Source organism: Gobio gobio, assembly GCF_949357685.1.
Source record: "Gobio gobio genome assembly, chromosome: 3".
In the NCBI taxonomy this organism is placed as follows: Eukaryota; Metazoa; Chordata; class Actinopteri; order Cypriniformes; family Gobionidae; genus Gobio; species Gobio gobio.
In genome coordinates this window covers 27403542-27427996 of record NC_137099.1, presented here as the reverse complement: position 1 = coordinate 27427996, position 24455 = coordinate 27403542, and the positions used below count along the sequence as shown (strand labels likewise).

The window sequence follows — 24455 nt, the reverse complement described above, 5'->3', positions numbered from 1 at the left end:
TTTTGTTATAATACCACTAACGGTTGACTGTGGAATATTTAGTAGTGAAGAAATTTCATGAATGGACTTATTGCACAGATGGCAACCTTATCACTGTACCACACTTGAATTCAGTGAGTTCCTGAGAGCAACCCATTCTTTAACAAATGTTTGTAGAAGCAGTCTTCATGCCTAGGTGCTTGATTTTGTACACCTTTGGCCATGGAAGTGATTGGAACACTTGAATTCAATGATTTGGAGGGGTGTCCCAGTACTTTTCACAATACAAACAAAAACGCATGAACTTTGCACAAACACTCGTCACGGTTCGCCATCCTTTGTAGTGTTTTCCTCCTCCTGTTTCAAGCATGTTGTTTCTGAATCACTCTTTCCGCAACTCTTTTTCAACGACTGCACACTCCGCAAAGTACTGTGCTTATTGCCACCTAGCGAATTATTCTGTCTTTCTTGTGCCTGCGCTGTTGTACGCGCACCATTCTCGTTGTCTCAAAAAATGGGCTGCACACAGACAGGGCGTGAAGACGGCCGAAGTATACTATAGACTTCAGGCTCCTTCTGGGTCCTCCGATCCCTCAGCTCAACCTCAGCTCTCCAACCCCACGGCTCCAATGTGGTTCTCCATCATGCTGGCCCTAATGGTGGACCCTCGTCCTCGCCATCCTCTGTCAATCCCCTGGTTCCACAATGGACTTTAGCTGTGCCTTGGTCCTCCACCTCTTTGGTGTCCCCGTGGTCCTCCATCCCTTGGACTCTGCCATTATCCACTGTCCTACCGGCTCCAACGGTCATCAACTCCACTGGTTTCACTGTGGTCCTCTCTTCCACTCAGATCCACACTTCATCTATCTTTTGTTCCTGAAACATGTTATGTATGGTCATATTTATTAAAATCATATATGTATGCTAACTTAATGGGACCTTACTTGTCCCTATTCCTAAAGCCCTCCCTTACAAATACCCCTAACCATAGCCTGCAGACAGTAAAAATGTCCTTGAAGGTGCAGGAAGGGAGCCACGTTTTTAGATTATAGATAATTGAGTTTAATGCATCAATTTGCAATGGGAATAGGGAGAAGAATGGGATCAGGAAAAGGCAGACTCAAGCTCTTTGTTGCATCAAAAGCTGAATTGAATATTTTTTGTCATTTTATCTGGCCAAAGCAGACAATGGTAGGTGTAGTTAGTGTAAACAGCATTTCTACTAATAGTCTAGCTCAGTCTACGGCCACTTCTTGTTTCTGGTAATAATATATTTGAAAACAAGAAGCTTATTTATCATTACAGCAGGAGTAGAAATTATGTAGGGGGGCACTTAAACATGAGGGAGGCCCATAGGTGTCTTTATTTTGTCTTTAACAATGGTGGGACGACAGTGTTGAGAACTACTGCTTTAGTCCCACAATTAAAATATAAACACTTTTTGTGAACGTTGACAATTAAATCCTACCCACATCCTTCCTATAGAGACATAATTCATTCATTAAAGGGGTGGTAAAACACATTCCTTCGAAGGCTTGATTGTGTTTGTGGGGTGCACTGCCTCGTTTTTAAAAAATTTCATTATTTTTCATATATTTTACCTTTATTCTACACTGCTCTGTCCCTCCTTGTAAAAACGGTCTGATGGTTTCCGGGTTCTATGAAGCCGGTCCCTCAAAAATACGCAATGGTCTTAGATTGGTTAGCTGGCCCAGTGTGTTGTGATTCGCTAAGCGCCTATTGCACTTTGTCGGAAAAGTCAAGCCCCTTACCTTTACCGGTAGTCTGTGCTTTGGTAGTATTAGAAACAATGGCGTCTATAAAACCATACCAATTTGAGCCCGAATCGGACCCAGAACATTTTAGTGAAGATGATCGAGCAGAACCTGTTCAACCTGTTCAGTCCTCAAGAGTAAAGACTGCGGATCTATAGTGATCGCTACTGAATGGCACTGTTACTTTTGTATTTTTAGAACGATTATAGCCAAATATCTGTCGCAAGAACTATTAACCCAAAACGAACACTAAACATTGGCTTTACTATAGTAGCCAAATCAAACACAGAACCATGTTTAGCATTCCTGTAGATAAACAATACAGAAAAGCTCTAATCAAAGAATAATTTACACTAATTCCAAGTTCGCTGTTGATATTTAAAAAAAGTTTGTAACGGTAGGTGTTTGTCGGATAATGTTAAGTATGAATGAGCATTTCACAAACTGGTTTGCAGAGCCAAACAGCGTTGTCATTTGTTTACTTCCTTGCTACAACGTACAATTAACAATACAAACTATTACAGGAAAACACATCAAGAAAAAATAAATCACACTTACAGGTTATGGACCGTAAACAGCTTCTGTTTTTAAATCCATCTTTCAGGACAAGCCGTTGTGCGAATCCTGCATTGAACTCGCGAAGATTGTGGAAGCTTTCCTCCGTGAAATGTGCAGCGGGAGCCGCGCGCACCCGTTGTGCATTCACACACTGGCAGCGTTTGTCTCGTGCAGATGAACCGCGGCTCGTGTATTGCGAATACAGTCTAATATTTTCCATTATGTCACATTTTCTTGTCTTCTCCTCCGACCCCCGTCTGTCTCGTGCTTTGATTTATGATGGGCAGCATATATCTGCTGCAAATGCGACCATGTTCCCCTCTGTCTCATACACACATGCATATAACATGATGTATGTTAAACGCACTGCAACGCACCCCTGTCCCTTGGAAGTGTGAACAGAGTGGACCTGCAATCCGGATGAAAATAACTGTGTTTCGTCGGCATTGCGGCAACAACACTCCAGCATACTAACTATACCACAACAACTCTTCCCCACAGCAATACAAAATGGCCTCACCCCCCCCCCCCCCTATTTAATATTCTCGGAGGAGGGGTTTATGTAAATATTGGGACTGGTGATGTCAGCAACCCTGGAGGAATGTCTGTAGTCCCTACTGGCCGTTTGCTGTAGTCCTTAGAAATTGATTTCTTTAAAAGCAAATATCTCCCTTTGCTTTAAACTTTGAACGTTGTAACTTTGCAGATGTTGTTTATGCTCAAACAGCAACATTACACTCAAGCTAGAAAAGTGAAATCGTGTTTTGCCACCCCTTTAAATTACTTCCCTTTTTTATTCTATATGATTTAATGTCAGGAAGAACTTTGCAAAAAAAATCGAATCGAAAAAATTTGAATTCAACAATTTTGGCTTTATTTTGATGTAAATAGGGTAATAAATCCAATCAACTGTTTACAACAGTAACCAGAAATACTTGTACTATCTACTTACATTCATTAAATTCTGCCTAAATGTTCTTATTCCTGTTCTTGTTCAGGAGCTTATGGTATTAAACATATATTTTAAACTGTACAAATTCACAACCAAGCATAAAAAACTATAATGTATGTTTAAATCACAGTCCATATACAATAAAAACTGATCATATTAGTGAAATTTATCTTAAACACTTCTGCTTTATACACCAAATATAAGGCACTTTTAGTGAGCAGTATACATAAAATCTGTAACTTTAAGCTACAACAATATTGGCTTTACCAATTTTAAGTATGGTTTAAAATGAAGGAGAAAAAAATGCAGCAAAATGGAGCTAATGTTTTCAAGAATTGCTTAAATGATAAAGCTTACCATTTAACATATGTAGAGGCAAAATGCAAACTATGCTCAAACATTGCTTGACTACATAATCAGACTTTGCATACACATATTCCACTGCTGCACCGATGCATTGCATTGTTGTGTATTTGTCCCCTTTAAGACCGAGCTGTGTTGTTTTATGTGATGTACTGAAAGTGTCCCTCAGCCAGCCATCCACAGAATGAAGGGAATAAGTATTGTGGGTAATGTAGTTGAAGGTGCCACGCCAAAGCAAAGGATGTACATCACTCCCATCCCAACCGTTAAGGCCACACTTCGTTGGTCCCGAATGATGGTTTTCAGACAGTCACAGAACTGCACAAGAAAATACATTCAAGATACTGTTAACAGACTTTGTCCAAATCCAATTTACTGATTATTTTTTCAAAATCCCTAGGTTTTTTATAGGCACTACAAAATAATAATAATAATAATAATAATATTTGATCATTTGTGATCAAATATTGGCATTTTGATAACATGGTATTAATTCTATAATACTTATTAATTATAATATTAATTCTGTTATTTACATTTTTAAGTACAAAAGGTGTGTTCTAGGCTATATTTTCCACGTTTTGTATGAAAGAGAACTCACCCTCTCTGTCTGCTGGCTCACAGGTGTCCCGTACCTGCAATACGTCACGAAATGTTCACAATTATTCCATAATAAACTGTACGGAATGTCGCCGACCAGTTTCTCTGCTCTTCTCGCGACGTCCTCGCTCGCCAGTGCTTGACACTTCAGTTTCATATCCATATCATTCACCAAAATCTGAGCTCCATACGCGAAATCTTCAACCGAATCGACGCGTATACTCGCGCTTCTGTAAATGCAGCCTAAAATTAGTCTTTTGTTGGTAACAACTGGTTTAATGAGCTGTTTGTCGTTAGTTAATATGGGCATGATGTCAGGCATCAGGTGCGCCACTCTGTTCTCGCCCAGATAGATGCCGTAATGAATGAATAAAGTGCGCTGCACCTCCAATAGGTCTCCTCTTCTGAGCATTGGGGATTTCACTGCACACTCCTCCGTCTCCTGCCATGGACTTTTAAAAAGATTCAAGTTTGAGAAAAGAAAGAATTTCTCAAATAGAAATGTCAGCGAGTCTAGCATTTTAGTGTTTTTTATGACAGTGAAGCCCTCACAGTCGATTGAGAATTTATATATGGCATGTGCTTTAGGACTGAGGAGGTTCCCAGCATTGTGATTGGCTGGAAGTTAGGCTACATTCCCACACTAAACCACATTAATGCTTCAACACTTGATTACTTAAAGTTGTGTAGTTTTTGGAAATAAACAGTGAGCTTATTTGGTAACACTTTATAATAATTTTGATTAAAAAAATTATTTAAATTAGCTGTCAAATAGTAGGAAATCTTGATTAGGCTAATATATTTATAAAATATGTTGATATGACATCATTGATATAGGGCCTACACTCTAAAAAAATCTGTAAAAATATTTAACAGAATTCATTCTTTGCAGAAACTTTACCTGTATTTTGAATTTTGCACTGCATTGCGTTCTGTGTTAGGTTAACGGAAATGTTTGTAAATTTACTGGATAATGTCCGGATAATAAACTGCCAGTACCTTTCTGTTATTTTACGGATTTATTTTCTAACAGTGAGATAGTAATAGAAATTGATTGACAATAAATGTACTTTTTATATTTAAACCGCTTGCAAACAGCATTGCAATTAATCAGATAAAAGAACAATGTTATTAGTGCTTATTAATTGTGTGACTGTAAATTCTTTTTTGTAGGAAAAGCAAACAGAAAACAGCAATCTCCACAATGAGACTTTGTTATCTAAAATGAATTAGACTAAAATGAATATATTTTGTGGCCATTATATTATACACTTTTCTCCACATACGTCTAGGTCTGTGACCTCAACCGTCTCAGACATGTGAATAAGCTTATCCAAAACCATATTTTTCCCTATGCTTGAACATGTTTTGAAGTCCACTTTGAGCTGATTTTGTCTGTGAAACGCGAGCCTCTTAATTAGAGGCAGGAGCTGATTATCCTATAACAATACCACTTGCTGTTCTCACACGCTTTGGTCCAGCCTTTTAGCCTTTTAGCCTTCCAGCCTTTCTCCTAAGCACCCAAAAAAATTCATGCGAACTTAAAAGGAAGAAGTGACCCGAATTTGCAACAACGTGTAATAGAGATTCTTTGTCGTAATCAGGTCATCTGATAAACTTGAATTTTATTCCCAGATCCTCTTTCTTTTAAAATCATTAGACCCATTTGTCCAATCTAGTGCATGAAATCAGAATATCTACTCTTCCTCCACAAAGTTTGGTTCCAAGTGCTTGTTAAGATATCAGTGGCTAATCAGAAGAGACAGGAGATAATGGCATCTGATGACATCTCAAAGAGAAACGCTATGAGATTTTTTTTTTTTTTTTTTCACAATGGTCAAAACTATTTTTTCATGAATCTTATAAGCATTAATCTCGCATAATTCAAAATAATACAAAAGCAAGCAATGCAATTGGTTTCAGAATCAATACTATGCTTAGACAGTGGTTTTGTGTATGATTTCTACCAGTTTAGATGACAAACTGGGAGAGGTAATGAAGGTACAACTGTAATAAAGTAATCATAAGGTCTAAACATGCATGGTTTAACACCATACAGATGGTAACACCAGGGAGGGAACCATTAAATCTCTCAATTGCTGATCACAGGCCAGTTTTGTTTTTCTTTGTTCAACAAAGATAAGAACTGATCATGCTTCTTTAGGGCTTTGGGTTTTAAAGGTGCTGTATGTCCAGTAGTACAGGCTTTTGGCTGTGATAACTATTAAGTGCAATAGTTAAAACGGAGATATAAAATCCTTTATATATATATATATATATATATATATATATATATATATATATATATATATATATATATATATATATATATATATATATATATATATATATATATATATATATATATATATATATATATATATATATATATATACATGTTTGTGATCAGGTCATCATGTTCATCTGTTCATGTCTTCTGTTTCCTAGTTTGTGAAAGGTTATCTGTCCATACCCATCTTGTTTAGCATATAAACCAGATAAATAGAAAATACAGTTTCATTATTGTGGCCTTCAAAAGCATTTATTTTGTGTTGAATATTTGGCAGCTGTGCTCACCAGGCAGTCTAAGGTCTTAAGGGCAAATGTGAAACTGCGGCCATTGCAAACTACACTTGAAGCGACGTCCGCTGAACTCACACTGCCCTTGCTATGACCTCCCAATTACAAATTCACTGTGATCATATTACGATATGCCAGAGAAGAGTACTCTTGTTGAGAAAACAAATACACTATACTTAAATGTTTTTGTGCATTTATTGATTATACTTTCATTGCTGGTTCAAGGCTGTACAGCCGAATCAAATTCTGTTGCATTATTTTCCTGTTTAACACTGTGAAGCTGCTTTGAAACAATCTGCATTGTAAAAAGCGCTATATAAATAAGTTGAAAGAATGAAAGAAAGAAAAGATACATTTTTGTCAGTTGATGGATGATAAAAACACTGACAGCCAATCAGAATCCATCTTGCTCAAGCCTTTAATGCAGCAGACAACATAACTGCAGCGTGGGGAGCACTTATAATAACGTTATCGTGCATTGGTGTGGATGCTAATATACAGTAGTTATCTTTATATTTGGTGTGAACAGGCCTTTATAGCATTTTACAATTTTCAGCACAATACAATAAGTCATTTGTATACAAACCAATAAAAACGACAAGCCTGGCAGTTTTACAGAGTTCAGCCTGGTATGTATACTGGTGTAAGCTCGATTCAGGCAGTATACTAAATAACCTCAAAATGAACTAAGACTTTGTGTTGCATTTCAGTACAGTTTAGACGGCAATGACCTCCCATGATGGCTGCAATGGTGGTGACATTTCTTATCATTTGTTTGGGAGACTACAGAGTTGGCAGGCTGCTTCTTGGGACTTGTGAAATGGAAGCAGCTCTCCATCTGGTTTTAAGAGAGGTTCAGGCAGAGTTCAGAGTTGTTTAAGTTCACAGACGCTCAAGTTGACTCTCGGGTCAGCCATGCCTTATATCTGTTGTCTACCACATTCAATATGGTTTTGCACCATAAAATCAGGTCACAGCCTGGTCACTTTAATTATGTTATTGGCTGAGTCAGAGCTTCATGATACACCTAAGCAGAAAATAAACAGAATGAAGAAATGTGAATCTTTGTAGACGTATAAATGTAAAGAATATAGCTCTCTTTAGACCCACTGCCTTGGTTACTGACCTGCTATTGGGTACAAAGCTGTAAACCCACACTCCAGTAACCTAAAGTTTCAAAATTTCACCAGGTACTACTTTGGACAACTCTGTGGATTTATTGTGGATCAGCTTCTGAATCCAGTAGTTTTATGTCTTAAAGCTGATTGTATCAAATCAGGTTTGTTTTAATTAAGAGCTTTAAATCGCCTTGCAGAATGAGATCTGTCGTCTTTCATACACCTACCACTGCTCCACAGTTAAAGAAAAAAAGAGCTGACCTTTGCTTGACTCACTGAATCTTGTTTATCACTTGTTGTTTATAATACTTTAATCTTTTTCAATGGCAGCTGGACATTTGTCACAAAACTCCTCATACAGGGATGCTACAAAATATATTTGTTAGTCGAATGCATTCATTGCACCTCTCAACATGCATTTGCAATAGTCCTTACAAAACATAAGTTTACCAGCTATGCAGCTTTCCAAAACTTTAGCTTCAGTCTTAACTGATAAACTTGCATGTGTATTTTTCAAATTAAAAATTAACAAGGAATCTAGTTTGGAGAGCATGATGATAGTTTCAAATCTTTTGCTTATAATATTGTTCATGTAGTTTCTTTCTGTGAGTTTGTGCCCTCTATTGGCATGAGGGGAAAGAACATTTAAAAGGATATGCCACCCCTGACAGAAAGGGGGCGCAAGAGCAAGAGCATACAGTCTTTTGACCATGCACATGGAGCCACAGTTGCAAGTGGCATATAAGTTGTTTGTTTTATGTTGCAGTTCTTATTTATTTTGATATAATAAACTTAAATCTGCAGTCCGTAACTTTTTTTGGTTAAAAATGATCCAAAATCAATTGAGCAAGTACACAAAAAGCCAGTATTCAAAACTATCTCCTTACCTTAGCCCCATTCACACCAGTAAGCTTGTAATAATGGGTTATAATTATAGTGGTATGGTGGATTTCCACGAGAAATTCAAGCATGTCTTTGTGTCATTGCGTCACGTCTGTATGCATAAAGAAAAAGTCTGGCTAGTAGTATCGCATGTGAGGAGCGGACCGCATGTTCTTCAGCGGATCATTTATAGCCTTTTCTCACAGCAGCTGGAGTAATTATTCTTATAATTTTGATGGCGGATTGTAATCCAGAAAGGCCGATGACAACTGGAGATTCACCCGTAGTGAAAAGAAAAAGAATAGACTGTATGGAAATTGAAATCTACAGGTAAAGCTAATAAACACTAAATACACGTAGTCACGCAATGCTAATGCTGTTAACATTAACAATTTGAGAATAAAGTATAACAATAATAATAATTTGCACGGTTTGATGTTATATGAGCGATTGTTAGATTGAATCACTGTTGGTAGCGCGATTTATTGTAATGTTTTGTTCCCAAAAGTGGCAGACATGTTACTTGTTCAGATGACATTTTCCGTTGCAAATTATTATTTAGGTTATACTCAAAGATGTAGAATCTCTGATTCTGAAGTACAGTAGTATCAACACCGGTGCGGGGACTGACAGCAAGCCGCACATACTCATCAAAACATTAGATTCATCCGCGCTAAGGAGCTGCGCTGAGGAGCTGTGCCGACTCACAACTCACATTCAGATGATAACTCCGCAAATAACTGCAATTGCAGGTTCCAACCAGAGATGGCGACACAGAGGCAAAACTTACGGACCACAGCTTGAAGTCGCTGGCCGTTTCTCAATACCAAGTACGCAAACTTCTGACTTACGTCCTTGGTAGTTCAGACTTGCCAAGTTTGACTCGGGAGAATGAACTCCCGAGGATGGGAGGACACAAGGACAGGAGGACACAAGTCCGGTGATTCTGCTAATGGAACAGCAGTGTTCTTGATAGCTTCACCGAGCTCACTCTGGCTACTCCGGTTATCTCTGTGTGTATAGTTTAGGCTACAATAAAACGAAATATGGCATACAACACCACTCTGCCTCTTTTAATTTCCATTAAAAAAAATCTTAAATTAATAGCCAGACACAAATGTGGTTCAGGCAATGCGTACTTTGATTATCTTGTAGGCTGTATTTATAACAAAACAAAATATAAAACACAACCCTGCCTCTTTTCGTTTACATAAAAAAAAAATTAAACATATTAATATGTGGTTCAGACAACTGTGCATATATGATTATCACTAATAAAAGGAAATATGACATAAAACACAACTCAGTCTCTTTTTATTAGATGTCAGTTTATGTATGATCAATAATAGCCATTATAAAAGTACACTGTAAAAAAAAATTCAGGTCTCCAATTGAAAATTGTCTAGTGACTGATCACATCTAATTTTTTTAGTTGGCCAAATTGAATTTCTGTTAATTAAATTGCATCAATTCACAGAAATTCAATTTGGCCAACTGAAAAATTTAGATGTGATCAGTCACTAGAAAATGTTCAATTGGAGACCTGAATTTTTTTTACAATGTAAAAGTCAAAGGTACAGTACGTTTGATTTCAAATCCATTGTGGTGGTGTATAGAGCCAAAAAGATTAGAATTGTGTCGATGTCCCAATATTTATGGACCTGACTGTATAAGAAGCTATACAAGAAATAAAGCAAACAATTCAGTCAAACATACAAAGTCAGCGCTAGTAGGCTACAACGGTAATGTAAAGTTAAATAGCATAAAAATATAAAGTTATAAACTGCTCGTTAGATCTACACAAGACAAATTATATCTCATGTTTACTGTAACCACTACAGGACATCAGAGCAAGTGGCAGATATCAGAAGGACTAGCCGAGGTAAGGCTGATTTTCAAATAGGTGCTGTCTTTATAAATAAACCACAGATTTGAGCTTTCAACAAGTACATTCTTGCCTGAAAAAGTCTTAAATCTACAACCCCAAATCAGAAAAAGTTGGGACAGTATTTAAAACGCAAATAATAAAAAAATGAGTGATTTCTAAATTTACTTTGACTTGTATTTCATTGCAGACAATATGAACACAAAATATTTCATGTTTTGTCTGGTCAACTTCATGTCATTTGTAAATATGCATCCTTTCCTGTCATTCAGACCTGCAACACATTTCAAAAAAAGTTGGGACAGGAGCAATTTAGGGCTAGTAATGAGGTAAAATGGTTAAATAATGATGTGATTTGAAACAGGTGATGTCAACAGGTGATTGTAATTATGATTTGGTACAAAAGCAGCATCCAAGAAAGGTCTAATCCTTTAGGAGCAAAGATGGGCCGAGGATCGCCAGTTTGCCAACAAATACGTGAAAAAATTATTGAAATGTTTAAAAACAATGTTCCTCAAAGAAAGATAGGAAGAGATTTGGATATTTCACATTCAACAGTGCATAACATAATTAAAAGATTCAAGGAATCTTGTAAAGTGCGTAAAGGACAAGGGCGCAAGCCTAAGCTGAACAACCGTGATCTCCGATCCCTCAGGCGGCACTGCATCAAGAATCGTCATTCATCTATAAGCGATATCACCACATGGGCTCAGGACTACTTTGGCAAACCTTTGTCAAGTACCACAATACGTAGTTACATCCACAAATGCCAGTTAAAACTGTACTGTGCCAAAAGGAAGCCCTATGTTAACAGTGTCCAGAAGCGCCGTCGACTTCTCTGGGCTCGGAGGCATCTGGGATGGACCATCACACAGTGGAAACGTGTACTGTGGTCAGATGAATCAGTATTTCAGGTATTTTTTGGGAGGAATGGATGGCGTGTGCTCCGGACCAAAGAAGAAAAGGATCATCCAGACTGTTACCAGCAACAAGTCCAAAAGCCAGGGTCTGTCATGGTATGGGGTTGTGTCAGTGCCCTTGGCAAAGGTAACTTGCACTTCTGTGAAGGCACCATTAATGCTGAAAAGTACATAGAGATTTTGGAGCATAATATGCTGCCTTCAAGAAGACATCTTTTCCAGGGACGTCCATGCATATTTCAACAAGACAATGCAAAACCACATTCTGCACACATTACAAAGTTCTGGCTGTGGAGGAAGAGGGTACGGGTACTTGACTGGCCTGCCTGCAGTCTCCAATAGAGAATGTGTGGCGCATTTTGAAGCGCAAAATGCGACAACGAAGACCCCATACTGTTGCCCACCTTATGACTTGTTTGCAGGAAGAATCGGACAAAATTACACCTGAAACACTTCATCACTTGGTGTCTTCAGTCCCTAAACGTCTTTTAAGTGTTGTGAAAAGGAATGGCAACATTACAAAGTGGTAAATGCTTTACTGTCCCAACTTTTTTTGAAATGTGTTGCAGGTCTGAATGACAGGAAAGGATGCATATTTACAAATTACAAGAAGTTGACCAGACAAAACATGAAATATTTTGTGTTCATATTGTCTGCAATGAAATACAAGTCAAAGTAAATTTAGAAATCACTTCTTTTTTTTTAAATTTGCGTTTTCCATACTGTCCCAACTTTTTCTGATTTGGGGTTGTACATTTCGTGACACAATAACTAGTATTTTTTTTAATAACGCAGGATTTCTCATTCGCCATTGATGCTTACTGGTCGGTGCGAGATGCATTCTGGGATACCTGTCTGTCTCGAGTCCACACAAGTCACCTCTCGGTGCATCCTTGATAAAAGAGGCGGATCAAGGACACATCCGGGGATTTGAACTATACTTGGCTAGATGTGAACTTTGAATTGGAACAGTACTTGGGAAGCGACTGATGACGTTTCACTAGTCCACGAGTACAAGTACAGACAAGAACGCATATGAGAAACGGACATTGTTTGAAATGGGCCTCTGGATCTATTTGTGCCACTTTGTACGTGTCAGAGTGGACAAAATTGGAAACACTGAACCTTGATTTTACCACTACACTCATAATGTTTTTATAAAACTACCAAAATGTGTTCCACAGAAGAAAGACATTTCTATATAATTGAAATAAAAAGTATTAATTTGAGGTATTGCATTTAGACTCAGATTAAGCTGAAGACAAATTAAGATGGGTATTGAAAAAAAAAAACTAGAAACCCTGTTTTTTGGACTAACATTATAAGACTAATAACAAGTGTTCAGTGTTCAAAAATTGAGCATTAAGCCCCATGAAGCCATGATTTACAGTAATTTTATACAGAGCATCCATTTTAGCTTATCTAAAAAACACTGTAAACCATGCATTCTTGTTGCTTTGATAAATTGTAACTACATAAACCTGGCAAGTTTCAAGAAATATACACACAGCAACAGTAATACTGATGTAATGAGATTACAGGTGTGTGTTTATAGAGTAGGCCTATTTTACAACAGCTTTGAACGTGGCTCAGCCATAATCGAAGACCAGATCTATCCATTTTATAATGAGGGTTTTTGTTGTAATATTTAAAAAATGTGAATAACATTCAAATAGCAAAGTATGCAGCGATAACAGAATGGGGCTTAGTATTCAGCTTGACTGCATGTTAACTATTAGCTTTCTTTAGCAGTCTCAGGTCATGGGGCCCCTAATAACTGAACTGAACACTGCACTAAAACCCAGTTCTGTTTAATTTGGTTTTAAATTCACACAAACAAAGAAGCTTATATTCGCCCCTTTGCAAACCTGTGGAATAGCCACAATATCCACTTACCATAACTGCTCCTACCCCTAAATCCAACAAACACACGCTTTGGGTTTTCATGCTTTACGGAGACATCCATAGACATAATGATTTTCATGCCGTAAAAAACTATATCGTAAACCCCCAGCTAAGAAAACTTTCGGCATTTTTACGTTTTCTAAAAACATCACTTAGTATGACACACATACACAGAAGGAAAAAGAAAGAAATATATACAAACACCTCAAGATAACAAGACTATGCTCACATAAGAAGTTTCAGGAGACACATTTATGCCAGATTTGCATACCTTTTAATTATTTCTCACCAGTTTACAAACTTAATTATACAAAATATGCATTCTAAACAAATAATCTGATTAACATAAAATAATAACAAAAATGTACCTCAATTTAATTTTTTATTAAAAAACCTATTCAGTATACAAGTATCAGTATATCAAATAGCTTATGCTATATTAATTTTAAACAGCTGCAGATTTGTATGTTGCTACTCTGGTAACAAGGATCATGTAATACTTTTGATTTGCAACATCCCCTAGTGGTTTAGTTGGTTAAGACATGTATATATATTAACTTGTGTTACTGAGGTTTGCAGCCTTGAAAATATATACAAGTATTGAGCAAGAATATTGATATTCAAAGTGATTAAAATTTACTAGTGATATTCAGAAATCAAATACGCCAAAAGTGTATAACTATCAGACGTTTCAAATTATCAATCAGGCTGTTAAATTGTGTGTGATAATCAGTTAAAATACCGCTTAGTTAAGTAGAGAATCTTTAGTGCACGTAAATTCTTGCTAATAACTATTAAGTGACAAATAAATATTATGTGAATATTATGAAGACTGATTAATATCACATTATTCAATGTGTGGATGTCAATCATTTTATTATTTTATCTGTTTATCATTTGAAAAATAGTAATTATTTGCTTTGGTCATTACCCGTAAAATGAAGATAGAATTTTGCCTCAGTGACTCAGGTGGCGGAGATTAAAGTTTGTGTGTGTACATGTCCTGTAGAGATTTGTGGAACATTTGATGTCAAAACACTGGGAAAAAAAAGTTACAAATCATTAACTTAAAAGGAATGGGTCGCTGTGTGGTAAATGATCTGTTTGTCTTTTTGGGTTTGTTTGCTTGTTTATGCCTAGGTTCATTATGATTTATAAGGAAAAACTACGCTTAACAAAGCAGTGATAAAAATTGCTGGGGAAAAAAATGTAATTTAAAGTTCCTTAAAAGGGGATAATGCAGGGGGTCCATCAATTATTTAGTGTAATTTAGTCTAATTAATCTAATTATTTTTAGGGGAGAAAAGAAAGATCAAATATTGTTAACTTCAACCAAAGCTAAATAAGCTTACAATTCAGCTGAATGTTTAATTGTGCCCTCATTAAACTATTTTTGGCCAGTTTCACAAGGCTTAAAACTCCCAGACAAAAATGCATGTTTTTGGTGTCTTCATTGAGAACAACTTGCAATAACATATCTTAAAATATGTCTGTGCCATTGTTTTGTCTCAAGATGCACATCAGTAATGTTTTTTTTTTTTCTTTTTTCTAAGGCACGTTTAAAAAAGCTACATAAATATCCTAACTAAGCCCTATACTTGGATTAATCTAAGCCCTGTCTGTGAAACTGGGCTATAAAGAATTAAAAAGTAATCTACAATATGACTCTTTCACCAATAATGTTTATTTAATTAATGGCTTTGCAAGTAACGCAGGTTACCTAATCAAATGACTCTTTTCAGGTAACAAGTAAAGTAACGCATTACTTTTAAATTTACAACAAAACATCTGAGTTACTTTTTCAAATAACGCAGGTTACTTTGTTTTCCAATTTATCTCATCTCACTTTACTCATTACTCTTCTCACTTGCACAAAATGAATAAAATCAGTGAAATTTAAACTCAAAATATTAGGCAAACCTGTAATAATTAATATGATAAAGAAATATACTTTTTGTATTTAACCTCCCTTTATTAAGCAATGTCTTTGTCCTTTGATGATCCAATTCAAAAATACTAATGAGCAAAAATGACTTTAGATAAACATCAATATGGCACCCATGTTATCAACGCTTAAAAACTAGCATTCACCGTTTTACAATATACAACCACCAAAATGTTCTTGGCCTGAACAAGGTTGAATCACCCTGATCGATCTACAGTAATGTTCAGATACCAGTGATGAAACCCTTACAAGTTGTTTCTGCCCATTTATGATTCAGAATTAAGATGGACACATTGACCAATCTCTTTATCATTTACGGTTAGTTCTGAGTCTGACAGTGCGTAAGAGGTGGATTGTGTTTGCTTTTATTTGTATAGTGGACTGTTATCTTCATCTCTGAGGAGGACCTTGATCGGATAAATATCCAGCAGCAGTAAACAGTCCCTCACATTCTCAAGAGTACACCAGACAGATTGCAGGTCCAACATGGCCTCGTTCATGCGTGTGGTTTCTTCCATCCTGCTGCTGTCTACATTAACGTCAGCGGTGAGAGACACATTTTTTTATTAGGCTATCGTTATTATAATAGCAAATATTTTATAATGTTTTTCACTAATCGTCTTTTCTCCCTTTTTTCACCTTAAGCAAATGAGAGGGGACTATTCACCATCACAAGACACGTGTAACCCAAACGATGGGTTTGTAAGTACAGACTGTCTGCTCTGGATTGTTTTATTTAATAAACTTGCATTTAAAATGCTTCATTGTAACAGTAACTGGTTTAATAGTCACTCTCCGTCCTCTTTCCTCAGGGGACATACTGCCCTACCACATGTGGAGTTGCTGATTACCTGCAGAAGTACAAGCCTGATATGGACAGACAGCTTGATGAGATGGAACAGGATTTGGAGGATATCGCCAACCTTACTAGAGGAGCGCAGGACAAAGTGGTCTACATGAGAGACTCAGAAGCACAAGCACAAAAACAAGCACCAGGTAGCACAAATTTTCATTAATTTTGGATTGACAAAAATGCATACATATGTTACAGTTGTCTCGGGTGAGCTTTTTAGATTGTCACTTGCTGCTCTTGGATTGATGCAGATTTCTGTTATTTGAAATAATAGATAAGGCCCCTGAATGTCATGAAAATCGTCATGTGGTGCAAGCATCAAGTAGTAACATATTTTTCTTTCACCTTGGACATGTGTGTATCTTATTATTTAAAAAAAGGTAAATATAAGGGTTTATTTATTTATTTCAAATGTCAATAACTATTCATTCATAATTCAGATTATAGGAGTCGCACAACATAGCTATAACAACCCAAAATTATCTTATATTTTAAGAGGCCCTACTGACCTTGACACCAGAGTTATTATTATTAAATAAAACCAAATATAAAAACATTAATAAAATGCATTATTTGAAACAAATTAAATGTTGACTGAAATAAAATATAATATAAAAAAACTTTATTTCAGCTAGTTGCGAAGGTAACATTTCTCATTTCCATTCAGTTTAACTTGAAGTACTAAAATAGCTAAAAGTAAATAAACTAAAACTTATAAATAATTGTTTTTATATATAGACCTTTAAAAAAAATTTTAATAAAAAATGACCAAAACATTATACAATTATTAAAAATAAAATGAAAGGGAAAACAGAAAATATAAAAAAATGTAATCTTTTTCAAAACATTAACAAAATCTTAATTGGGCCACATGAATTGGTCACAACACTTGACTAATTTTTTTCAAATTTAAAACTTGAAACAGTTTTGTTAAAATCAATAATTAGATAATTATAGAATAAATAAAGACTGTTCTGTTAAAGACTTTCCAGCAATTTTTTATGTTTTTTTTTTCTTCATTATAATATCAGGACATTTTTGACATTATACCTGTCAAAATACTTACAAATTAATTTTAATATAGAAAGTAAAACATGCTTATCATTGAATAGTCACTGTCTGCATGAATTGCATTTTTAAAATGAATGTTAAATGTTAATCACAATCCTTTCGACAGATACATACATCAAAAAATCTTCAAGCATGCTGGATGATATACTACGATTTGAGAAGAGCATTCTCGCTCAGGAAGATCAAATATAGTGAGCACTTTTTCTTATGTTTTACACCACTTTTTTTTCCCTGATAGTTTATTAAATGTCATTATAAAGATCAATAGTCTTATTAAATGTATTTGTTTTTTAAACCCCCCTCTCCAGTCAACTGCAGTCAATACTACAGGCTAATGAAAAACGAATAACCGATTTAAAGCAGATGTCTCTCCAGCTGGACCAGTTGTGCAAAGAGCCCTGCAAAGACACTGTGGAGATTCAGACAATCACAGGCAAAGGTAAAATCAGCAGATTTAAATATATTAATGACAACTGACATGGTGTTTACTTTACTTTACTTTACATTAGATTAGACAGCTGAATTGTACATGTGTACTTTTCCCCAGATTGTCAGGACATTGCAAACAAAGGTGGTAAGGTCAGTGGGCTCTACTATGTGAAACCAGCCAGGGCTCCTGAGGCGTTCCTGGTCTACTGTGAAATAGACAGCTTTGGACGTGGATGGACTGTACTTCAGAGGGTACGCAACACAACAGACAATTCACAGTGACAAAATTACATTTAGTAACCCAGATGGGACTGAGGTTTCAGGGGGGTGGGTCCAGCTTGTTCAGGCAAACTTCCATGGCCTCAAGAGGTGCACAAAATACTGACTTTACATACTGAGATCTTTAGCGTAATTTTATCCCATGCCAGTCGACCCTGGTTCGAATCCCACTCGATGTGATGTGAGTAGGACCAGTTACAAGTATGCAACTTTACTGATCAATCAAAATGAATTGTATATTTTTCAGAGACGTGATGGCAGCGTTGACTTCAACAAAAACTGGATACAGTATAAGGAAGGCTTTGGGTACCTCTCACCAGATGACAGAACAGAGTTCTGGCTGGGGAATGAGAAGATACATCTGCTGTCGGTTCAGTCCAACGTGCCTTATATACTGAGGATAGAGATGGTTGATTGGGAAGGCAACAAAAAGTAATGAACCACAGGAAACCATGAGTTTTTATTGTTCTTACTTAGGTTTGAATCTCACAAGTGGAGCTCCACAATAACTTTATTTTTTCATTTACTTTTATTCCAATTGACTTACATTGCATTCAAGGTATAATTTCGGGGGTTCATGCATTCTCTGGGAATCAAACCCATGCTAGCATTATTAGCACTATACTCTACGGTTTGGGTTACAGGAATGCATTTGGTGCAAGTGTTCTTTATCGGCAGTTGTCAAACAGGACTTTGCTCTGCTACCAAAATTGATTTGTGCCAAGTAACACTTCATGACCTCTTCAGTTAGATCAAACATGCTACTGAACATTAGGCTGCACAGCAATCAATAATGTTTGTCACAAATTTGTCTTGTAAAACTTGCCTTCTCAGGTATGCCGACTACTCCACTTTCAAACTTGGACCAGAAGTTGATGCATACCGATTGACGTATGCTTATTACTATGGCGGAGATGCTGGTGATGCCTTTGAGGGGCACGACTTCGGAGACGATCCCAGTGACAAATTCTACACATCTCACAATGGCATGCAGTTCAGTACACCTGACAAAGACAATGACAAGTTCCATGAACACTGTGCCTTACAGGAAGGGTCTGGCTGGTGGATGAACCGCTGCCATGCTGCTCATCTCAATGGAAAATACTTTCAGGGTAAACCCTTACACCCTTCCCTATTCATAGGAGATGGTCAGCCTTCCAAAACCCATAAATATTATACATGCAGGAATCTCATTGCTGATGTATGGTTTCTGTCTTCACAGGTGGCAAGTACACAGAGAAAGACACACAGCATGGATATGACAACGGCATTATCTGGGCCACGTGGCACAGTCGCTGGTATTCTCTCAAGGAGACCACCATGAAGATCATTCCCATCAACAGAATCACTGCTGGAGGGCAGGAAAGCGGTGCCAAGCAATTTGGAGGCCTGGGAGACATTTAAAGACCTTACCAAAGCTCTCCCCATTGTTATGAGCTATCATTAAGTTTTTGTGAAGCAATTGTTGCAATACATGGGAATGACATGGCCAAGGCATTTTCAGTGTAAACATGTCAATTGGTGTCTGATATTATCCATTCTTCGAAAATTAGGTCTGCAAAAGCTTCGTACACAAGTCATGGTTTTAAATTTCAATAACTAATTTAAAATGTAATGGTCTAATGCACCTAATTGCACCTGTCAATTAATAAATAAAACCCTGTCTTTTGTAAATGAAAGGTATTCTGTAGTCCTTTACTTAATATAATGATCACTGACAATGTAGGTGAAATGAAAATTATAATAGGTATATCATATCACAAAGGTATGCTAATTTTATTTTCATTTTATATATAAAAAATAGATACATAGAACCGGTTACATACACAGGTTACATGTAATTACCATTGTAATAACAATCCATTATGCATAATTACAAGCAACTAAGGGTACGTTTACACGACAATGATGTAAAAGGCTACTAAAAACGGAAATGTTTTTCTTTGTACAGATGACAACATTATCAAAACGTTCCCCGTTCACATGGATCCACGAAAACGACTAAAAACGCTGTATTATGCATGCCAGACAAGTAGTGTGGTGATGTCACTTTGTAAAGAAAGACTACGAGTCTCCGCACATACACATTCAAACGCACATGCCTATAGGCTAAACACGTAATATGCATTTGCATACTGTCACCGTTTTCACAGATTCGCATTTTTGTAGTTTATACTGAGGCGATCGTTTTCAAAAACATGCACTTTGAAACCTGTTTGCCACCAAAACGCTGTTGTTAAGTGAAAATGCACAAAAAGTTTTTTAGTTGAAAGTGTCGTGTGAACGGCGCCAACACTAAACAGAACCCTAAACCTAATTAATATTACTCAGTACTTATTTGTGTACTGTCATCAAAAAGTGTAAAAAATGCTATCATAAAATGTATTATTTCTTCTGTTTACCGTTTTCTTTGCCTGTTACAAACATCCACCCTATTCAAAAGGTGAACTTGGGAGTGCATCAGTGTTTGTTTGTTATTCGGGTTTTGTGTAGGTGTGTTAACCTCTGTGGAGTTGTGGACCACATGGTCAGTAAGGCAATATTGCCCCAGTACCGTGATAGAACACTAGCATGGGGTGACCAGGCTGCACTCCAAGCTCCCTGATGTAAAAGTATTTCATCATCCCTGCTGTGGAGCACCAATCAATAAATACTGATTCAGCTATTTCGACACAGAAAACAAGTGCCTTCTTGTTTGAATTTTATTTTTCCCCATGTATTTCTTTATTCACATACAGAGTGAATAGATAAGGGGTTATGAATTTTTTAAATCAGGCATAGACTTATGTAACGCTATCATTCTCGAAAAATAAAGACTATTATTGCCATCATAGCAATGACTTTTTGCATCATTGTCCATAGCTAGAGATCTCAATCAATCTCAATCTCAATTTATTTATAAAGCACAATTAAAAACAACCACATTGACCAATGTGCTGTACAATGTTCTAAAAAGACACTTTCTAATACACCAAAACCAATCAAAAAACAAATGAATAAAACAATTTTAAGTATATATAAAACAAAACAACAGACAACAAAATACATCAAAAATCATAGGCTATAGTGAAGAGATACAATTTTAACTTTGCTTTAAAAATATGTAATGTTGGTGCAGTTCTAATATGGATTGGTAAACTGTTCTAAAGTTTAGGTGCAGCTATGCCAAACGCTCGAACACCCCTACATTTTAACTTTGACTTTGGAACAGTTAACAAACTCTGGTTGGAAGACCTAAGAGTTCGCAAGGGATGGTGTTCACACAACAAGTCAGAAAGGTAAGAAGGGGCGAGGCAATTTAAACATTTAAAAACAAGCAAAAGCACGTCTAAAACAATCCATTCTAAAGCGGACTGGGAGCCAATGTAAAGACATTAAAACAGGAGGCGTTTGCAAACACCGGTTAAGAGTCTTGCAGCCGCGTTTTGGACCATTTGTAATCTAGATAATGAAGAACTGTTTATTCCCAGATACAGGGAATTACAATAGTTAATCGCTAGGCAGGGAAACAGCCTGAACAGTGTTTCCCAACCCTGTTCCTGAATGCACACCAAAACTACATGCTGCTTCTCAATCCTAGTCCTAAAACTGCATATCTCGACTGCCATGTGTCTAAAGCTCCGTCAAAGGTCTCAATTTAGAGGATCCTTTGAAGGCAGCCTACATTTTCCTTCATTCGGCCTGTTTTAAAAGATGGATCAAGTTTATTCTTTGCATCCTCCAATCACTCACAATCCTTTGCACACATTCCACTTCACAAAAAGAACTAGCAAGGAACTAGAAAATGAAGCTGCGCTGAGCTTGTCCAATTTCACTATGTAATGCAAGACCAAAAAAAATGCTTTTGGAGATTTTGGTTTTCTTTTTTTGTGGCAAATTAATCACATAATGCTAAACACAATGTAAACCACTGGGTGACCACAGATGGTTGTCATTATCTGTACTGCATTAATAGAAAGGCAGTTAATATAAAGTAATTTTCTAATTATATTTTAATAGTATTTTCACAACGTCACCACAGGGGGGGAAAAATGTATGACGTAGCCACGTGCATTTACTAGATGACCGTCTCATTCTAGCGTTTAATGCTGAGGTGGACTCTAGCCTATGAGCCTCCAAAGGACTGGACTAGGAAAGACACAGCCTCACTATGATGCAGTCTTCCGTTTAAGAATCACCCCATATTTTCCAACTCTTCATAATCAAACACCTGATTCAACTTATCAGTTATTTAGAGACTACAAGACCAGAAATATTTAGGTCAGAAAAGGAAGCCTCCAAGAACGGGGTTAGGAAACACTGGTTTAGATGATGGATTATAGTTGACCAAAAATAAAAGTTTAAAGGGGTCCTATTATGCTTTTTCTCTTTTTCAACTTTAGTTAGTGTGTAATGCTGCTGTTGAGTATAACAAAAGATCTGTACGGTCACAAAGCTCAAAGTCCACTCCAAAGGGAGATTTTTTTTTTTAACAGAATCCACTTTCCAAGAACTACAACGAATGACTCGTTTGGACAACAAAGTGTTTTTTCCGGGCTTTGTGAAGTGATAATGTCACTTAATTAAATAATCCCCGCACACAGAATATGTAAAAAAGGGGACAAGGCCTGGCTGAAGACAGTGTTGTCACTATGTCATGGTTTGTCCATTCCTTTTCCAAAACTCACAGGTTTGACCTAAGGCTGACAAAATTAGAGTTGTTAAAATGCATTACACTGTTCCTGAACAACATTTATCTGTGTGCTGCTGCACATAAACTAAATGAGTACAATGCAGGCTATGCACAAAAGCTTCTCCTGAAGTGGAGCAGTTACCACTTTGTCAAGACAATCTGTTGTTTTTGGAACTTGTATGTCTTATTTGTAGTTGAATTTTCTATTAAAAGTTTCACTTACAGTATAAGTTTTATGTAGTTGCTATGATATAAAAAAAGGGTAAAGCTTTGCCTCCACTCGCCTGCTAGCCAACATTAGTGTTTGCTGTAGCTTTTGTAAGCTCTTGAATAGGAGAATTAACCATGGTTTTGTGCTAAAATAATTGTTTGTTTTACCATAGTTTTCTGACAAATATCATGATTTAATGGTGTATAACATAGCATGAGCGTCGGGACAAGACCCACCCACTTTTTACGATCAATGATATTGGACCCACTCACTTTATCGTCTCTAATTCAGCACTAATTCAGTCTGTTCACATACCCCTAACCGATAAACACTTATTAAACACGTTAGACGCTTTTTTGCACTTTTCTAATATTTTCTTAATTTTTATTGAAAATAAATGCCTTTCCGATCTGATATGTGATGGGAAAAGGGAGTAGAGCGAGTTCGGCAAAAGGCGGATTCGAACCTCAGGTCGATTTGCATCAAAACTTGATGCCGTGAGTCTTAACCCAACACTATTGGTGCTCTTAATGATATTGTGATTTCCATAATTTTGTCTTGCCCAACCAGACGTTTAGCAAACAAGGTATTATATTTGTACTTAATGTAAATGGCATCTAATCCAGTAAAATTTTTCTGAGAATTTTTTTTTTGCTTCCGACGCCCATGTAACATAGTATCTAAAATGTTTAAGAAAATTAACACGAAAAGTCTGAATCCGGTTTGAAATTGACACCATCCTTACTGTTTACACTGGAGCAGATGAAACGTGTGGTTATGGTAAGGGACATGACATTTATCGAACATGCAATGCCAATCACAAGACACTGGGCCAGCCAACCAATCACAACATTTAGTACTTCGGAAGGAGGGGCTTCATCAAAACAGGAACTGATGATGTTCAAGCCTGAGTGAGGTGCCGTAATAATGTAAAATGTGAAAATAATGTTTTTTTTCAAACAATCAAGCTTGAAAGCATATTCTAGTACACCCCAAAAACAAAAATCAAGACTTTGTAAAAGTGCATAAAACAGGATCCTTTTTAAGAATGTAAACTGGGTAACACTTTAGTCTAGGGTCCAATTCTCATTAACTAGTTGCTTATTAGCATGCATATTACTAGGATATTGGCTGTTTATTAGTACTTACAGCACATATTAATGCCTCATTCAGTATGACCATATTCTACATCCCGTAATCATACCCAATTCCCAAAACTACCTTACTAACTGTTAATAAGCAGTAATTAGGAATTAATTGCCACAAAAGTCATAGTTAATAGTTAGATAATAGTGAGGATTGGACCCTAATATAAAGTGTGACCTAAAACTTTTCTAAATAACATTGATTTTCACAGGAATAATAGCAGAAACTGCAAAAGCTGATATGCACAATAGTATATAATGCACAAAAATTATTCCACTTTCGTGAATGAGGGCAGTGGGTTAAACTTTTTGTTCTTGAATTTACGCTTTTAT

At 36.5% G+C, this 24455-nt stretch overlaps 2 protein-coding genes across 2 annotated transcripts; one reads left to right on the top strand and one right to left on the bottom strand.

The window, feature by feature from the left end:
* Positions 1-3166: 3166 nt before the first annotated feature.
* Positions 3167-4762, bottom strand: lrata (lecithin retinol acyltransferase a). The gene is made up of 2 exons (XM_079811517.1): positions 4229-4762; positions 3167-3945 (listed from the first exon to the last, which is right to left on the bottom strand). Exons 1-2 carry the CDS (start codon positions 4745-4747, stop codon positions 3793-3795), a joined length of 672 nt encoding a protein of 223 aa, XP_079667643.1. The 5' UTR covers positions 4748-4762; the 3' UTR covers positions 3167-3792.
* Positions 4763-14578: 9816 nt separating this feature from the next.
* fgg (fibrinogen gamma chain) lies at positions 14579-20941 on the top strand. The gene is made up of 10 exons (XM_079812929.1): positions 14579-14608; positions 15840-16008; positions 16108-16164; positions 16275-16458; positions 17493-17577; positions 17695-17825; positions 17934-18067; positions 18342-18526; positions 18929-19206; positions 19317-20941. The coding sequence occupies exons 2-10, from the start codon at positions 15949-15951 to the stop codon at positions 19496-19498; spliced, it is 1296 nt and encodes a 431-aa protein (XP_079669055.1). The 5' UTR covers positions 14579-14608; positions 15840-15948; the 3' UTR covers positions 19499-20941.
* The last annotated feature ends 3514 nt before the right edge of the window (positions 20942-24455 follow it).

Coding starts and splice junctions, on each gene's coding strand:
- lrata (XM_079811517.1), bottom strand. CDS start 4,747: ATGCTAGACTCGCTGACATTTCTATTTGAGAAATTCTTTCTTTTCTCA. Junction 3,946..4,228: donor TGAGCCAGCAGACAGAGAGG/GTGAGTTCTCTT, acceptor TTTCTTGTGCAG/TTCTGTGACTGTCTGAAAAC.
- fgg (XM_079812929.1), top strand. CDS start 15,949: ATGGCCTCGTTCATGCGTGTGGTTTCTTCCATCCTGCTGCTGTCTACA. Junction 16,009..16,107: donor TGTCTACATTAACGTCAGCG/GTGAGAGACACA, acceptor TTTCACCTTAAG/CAAATGAGAGGGGACTATTC. Junction 19,207..19,316: donor CAATGGAAAATACTTTCAGG/GTAAACCCTTAC, acceptor CTGTCTTCACAG/GTGGCAAGTACACAGAGAAA.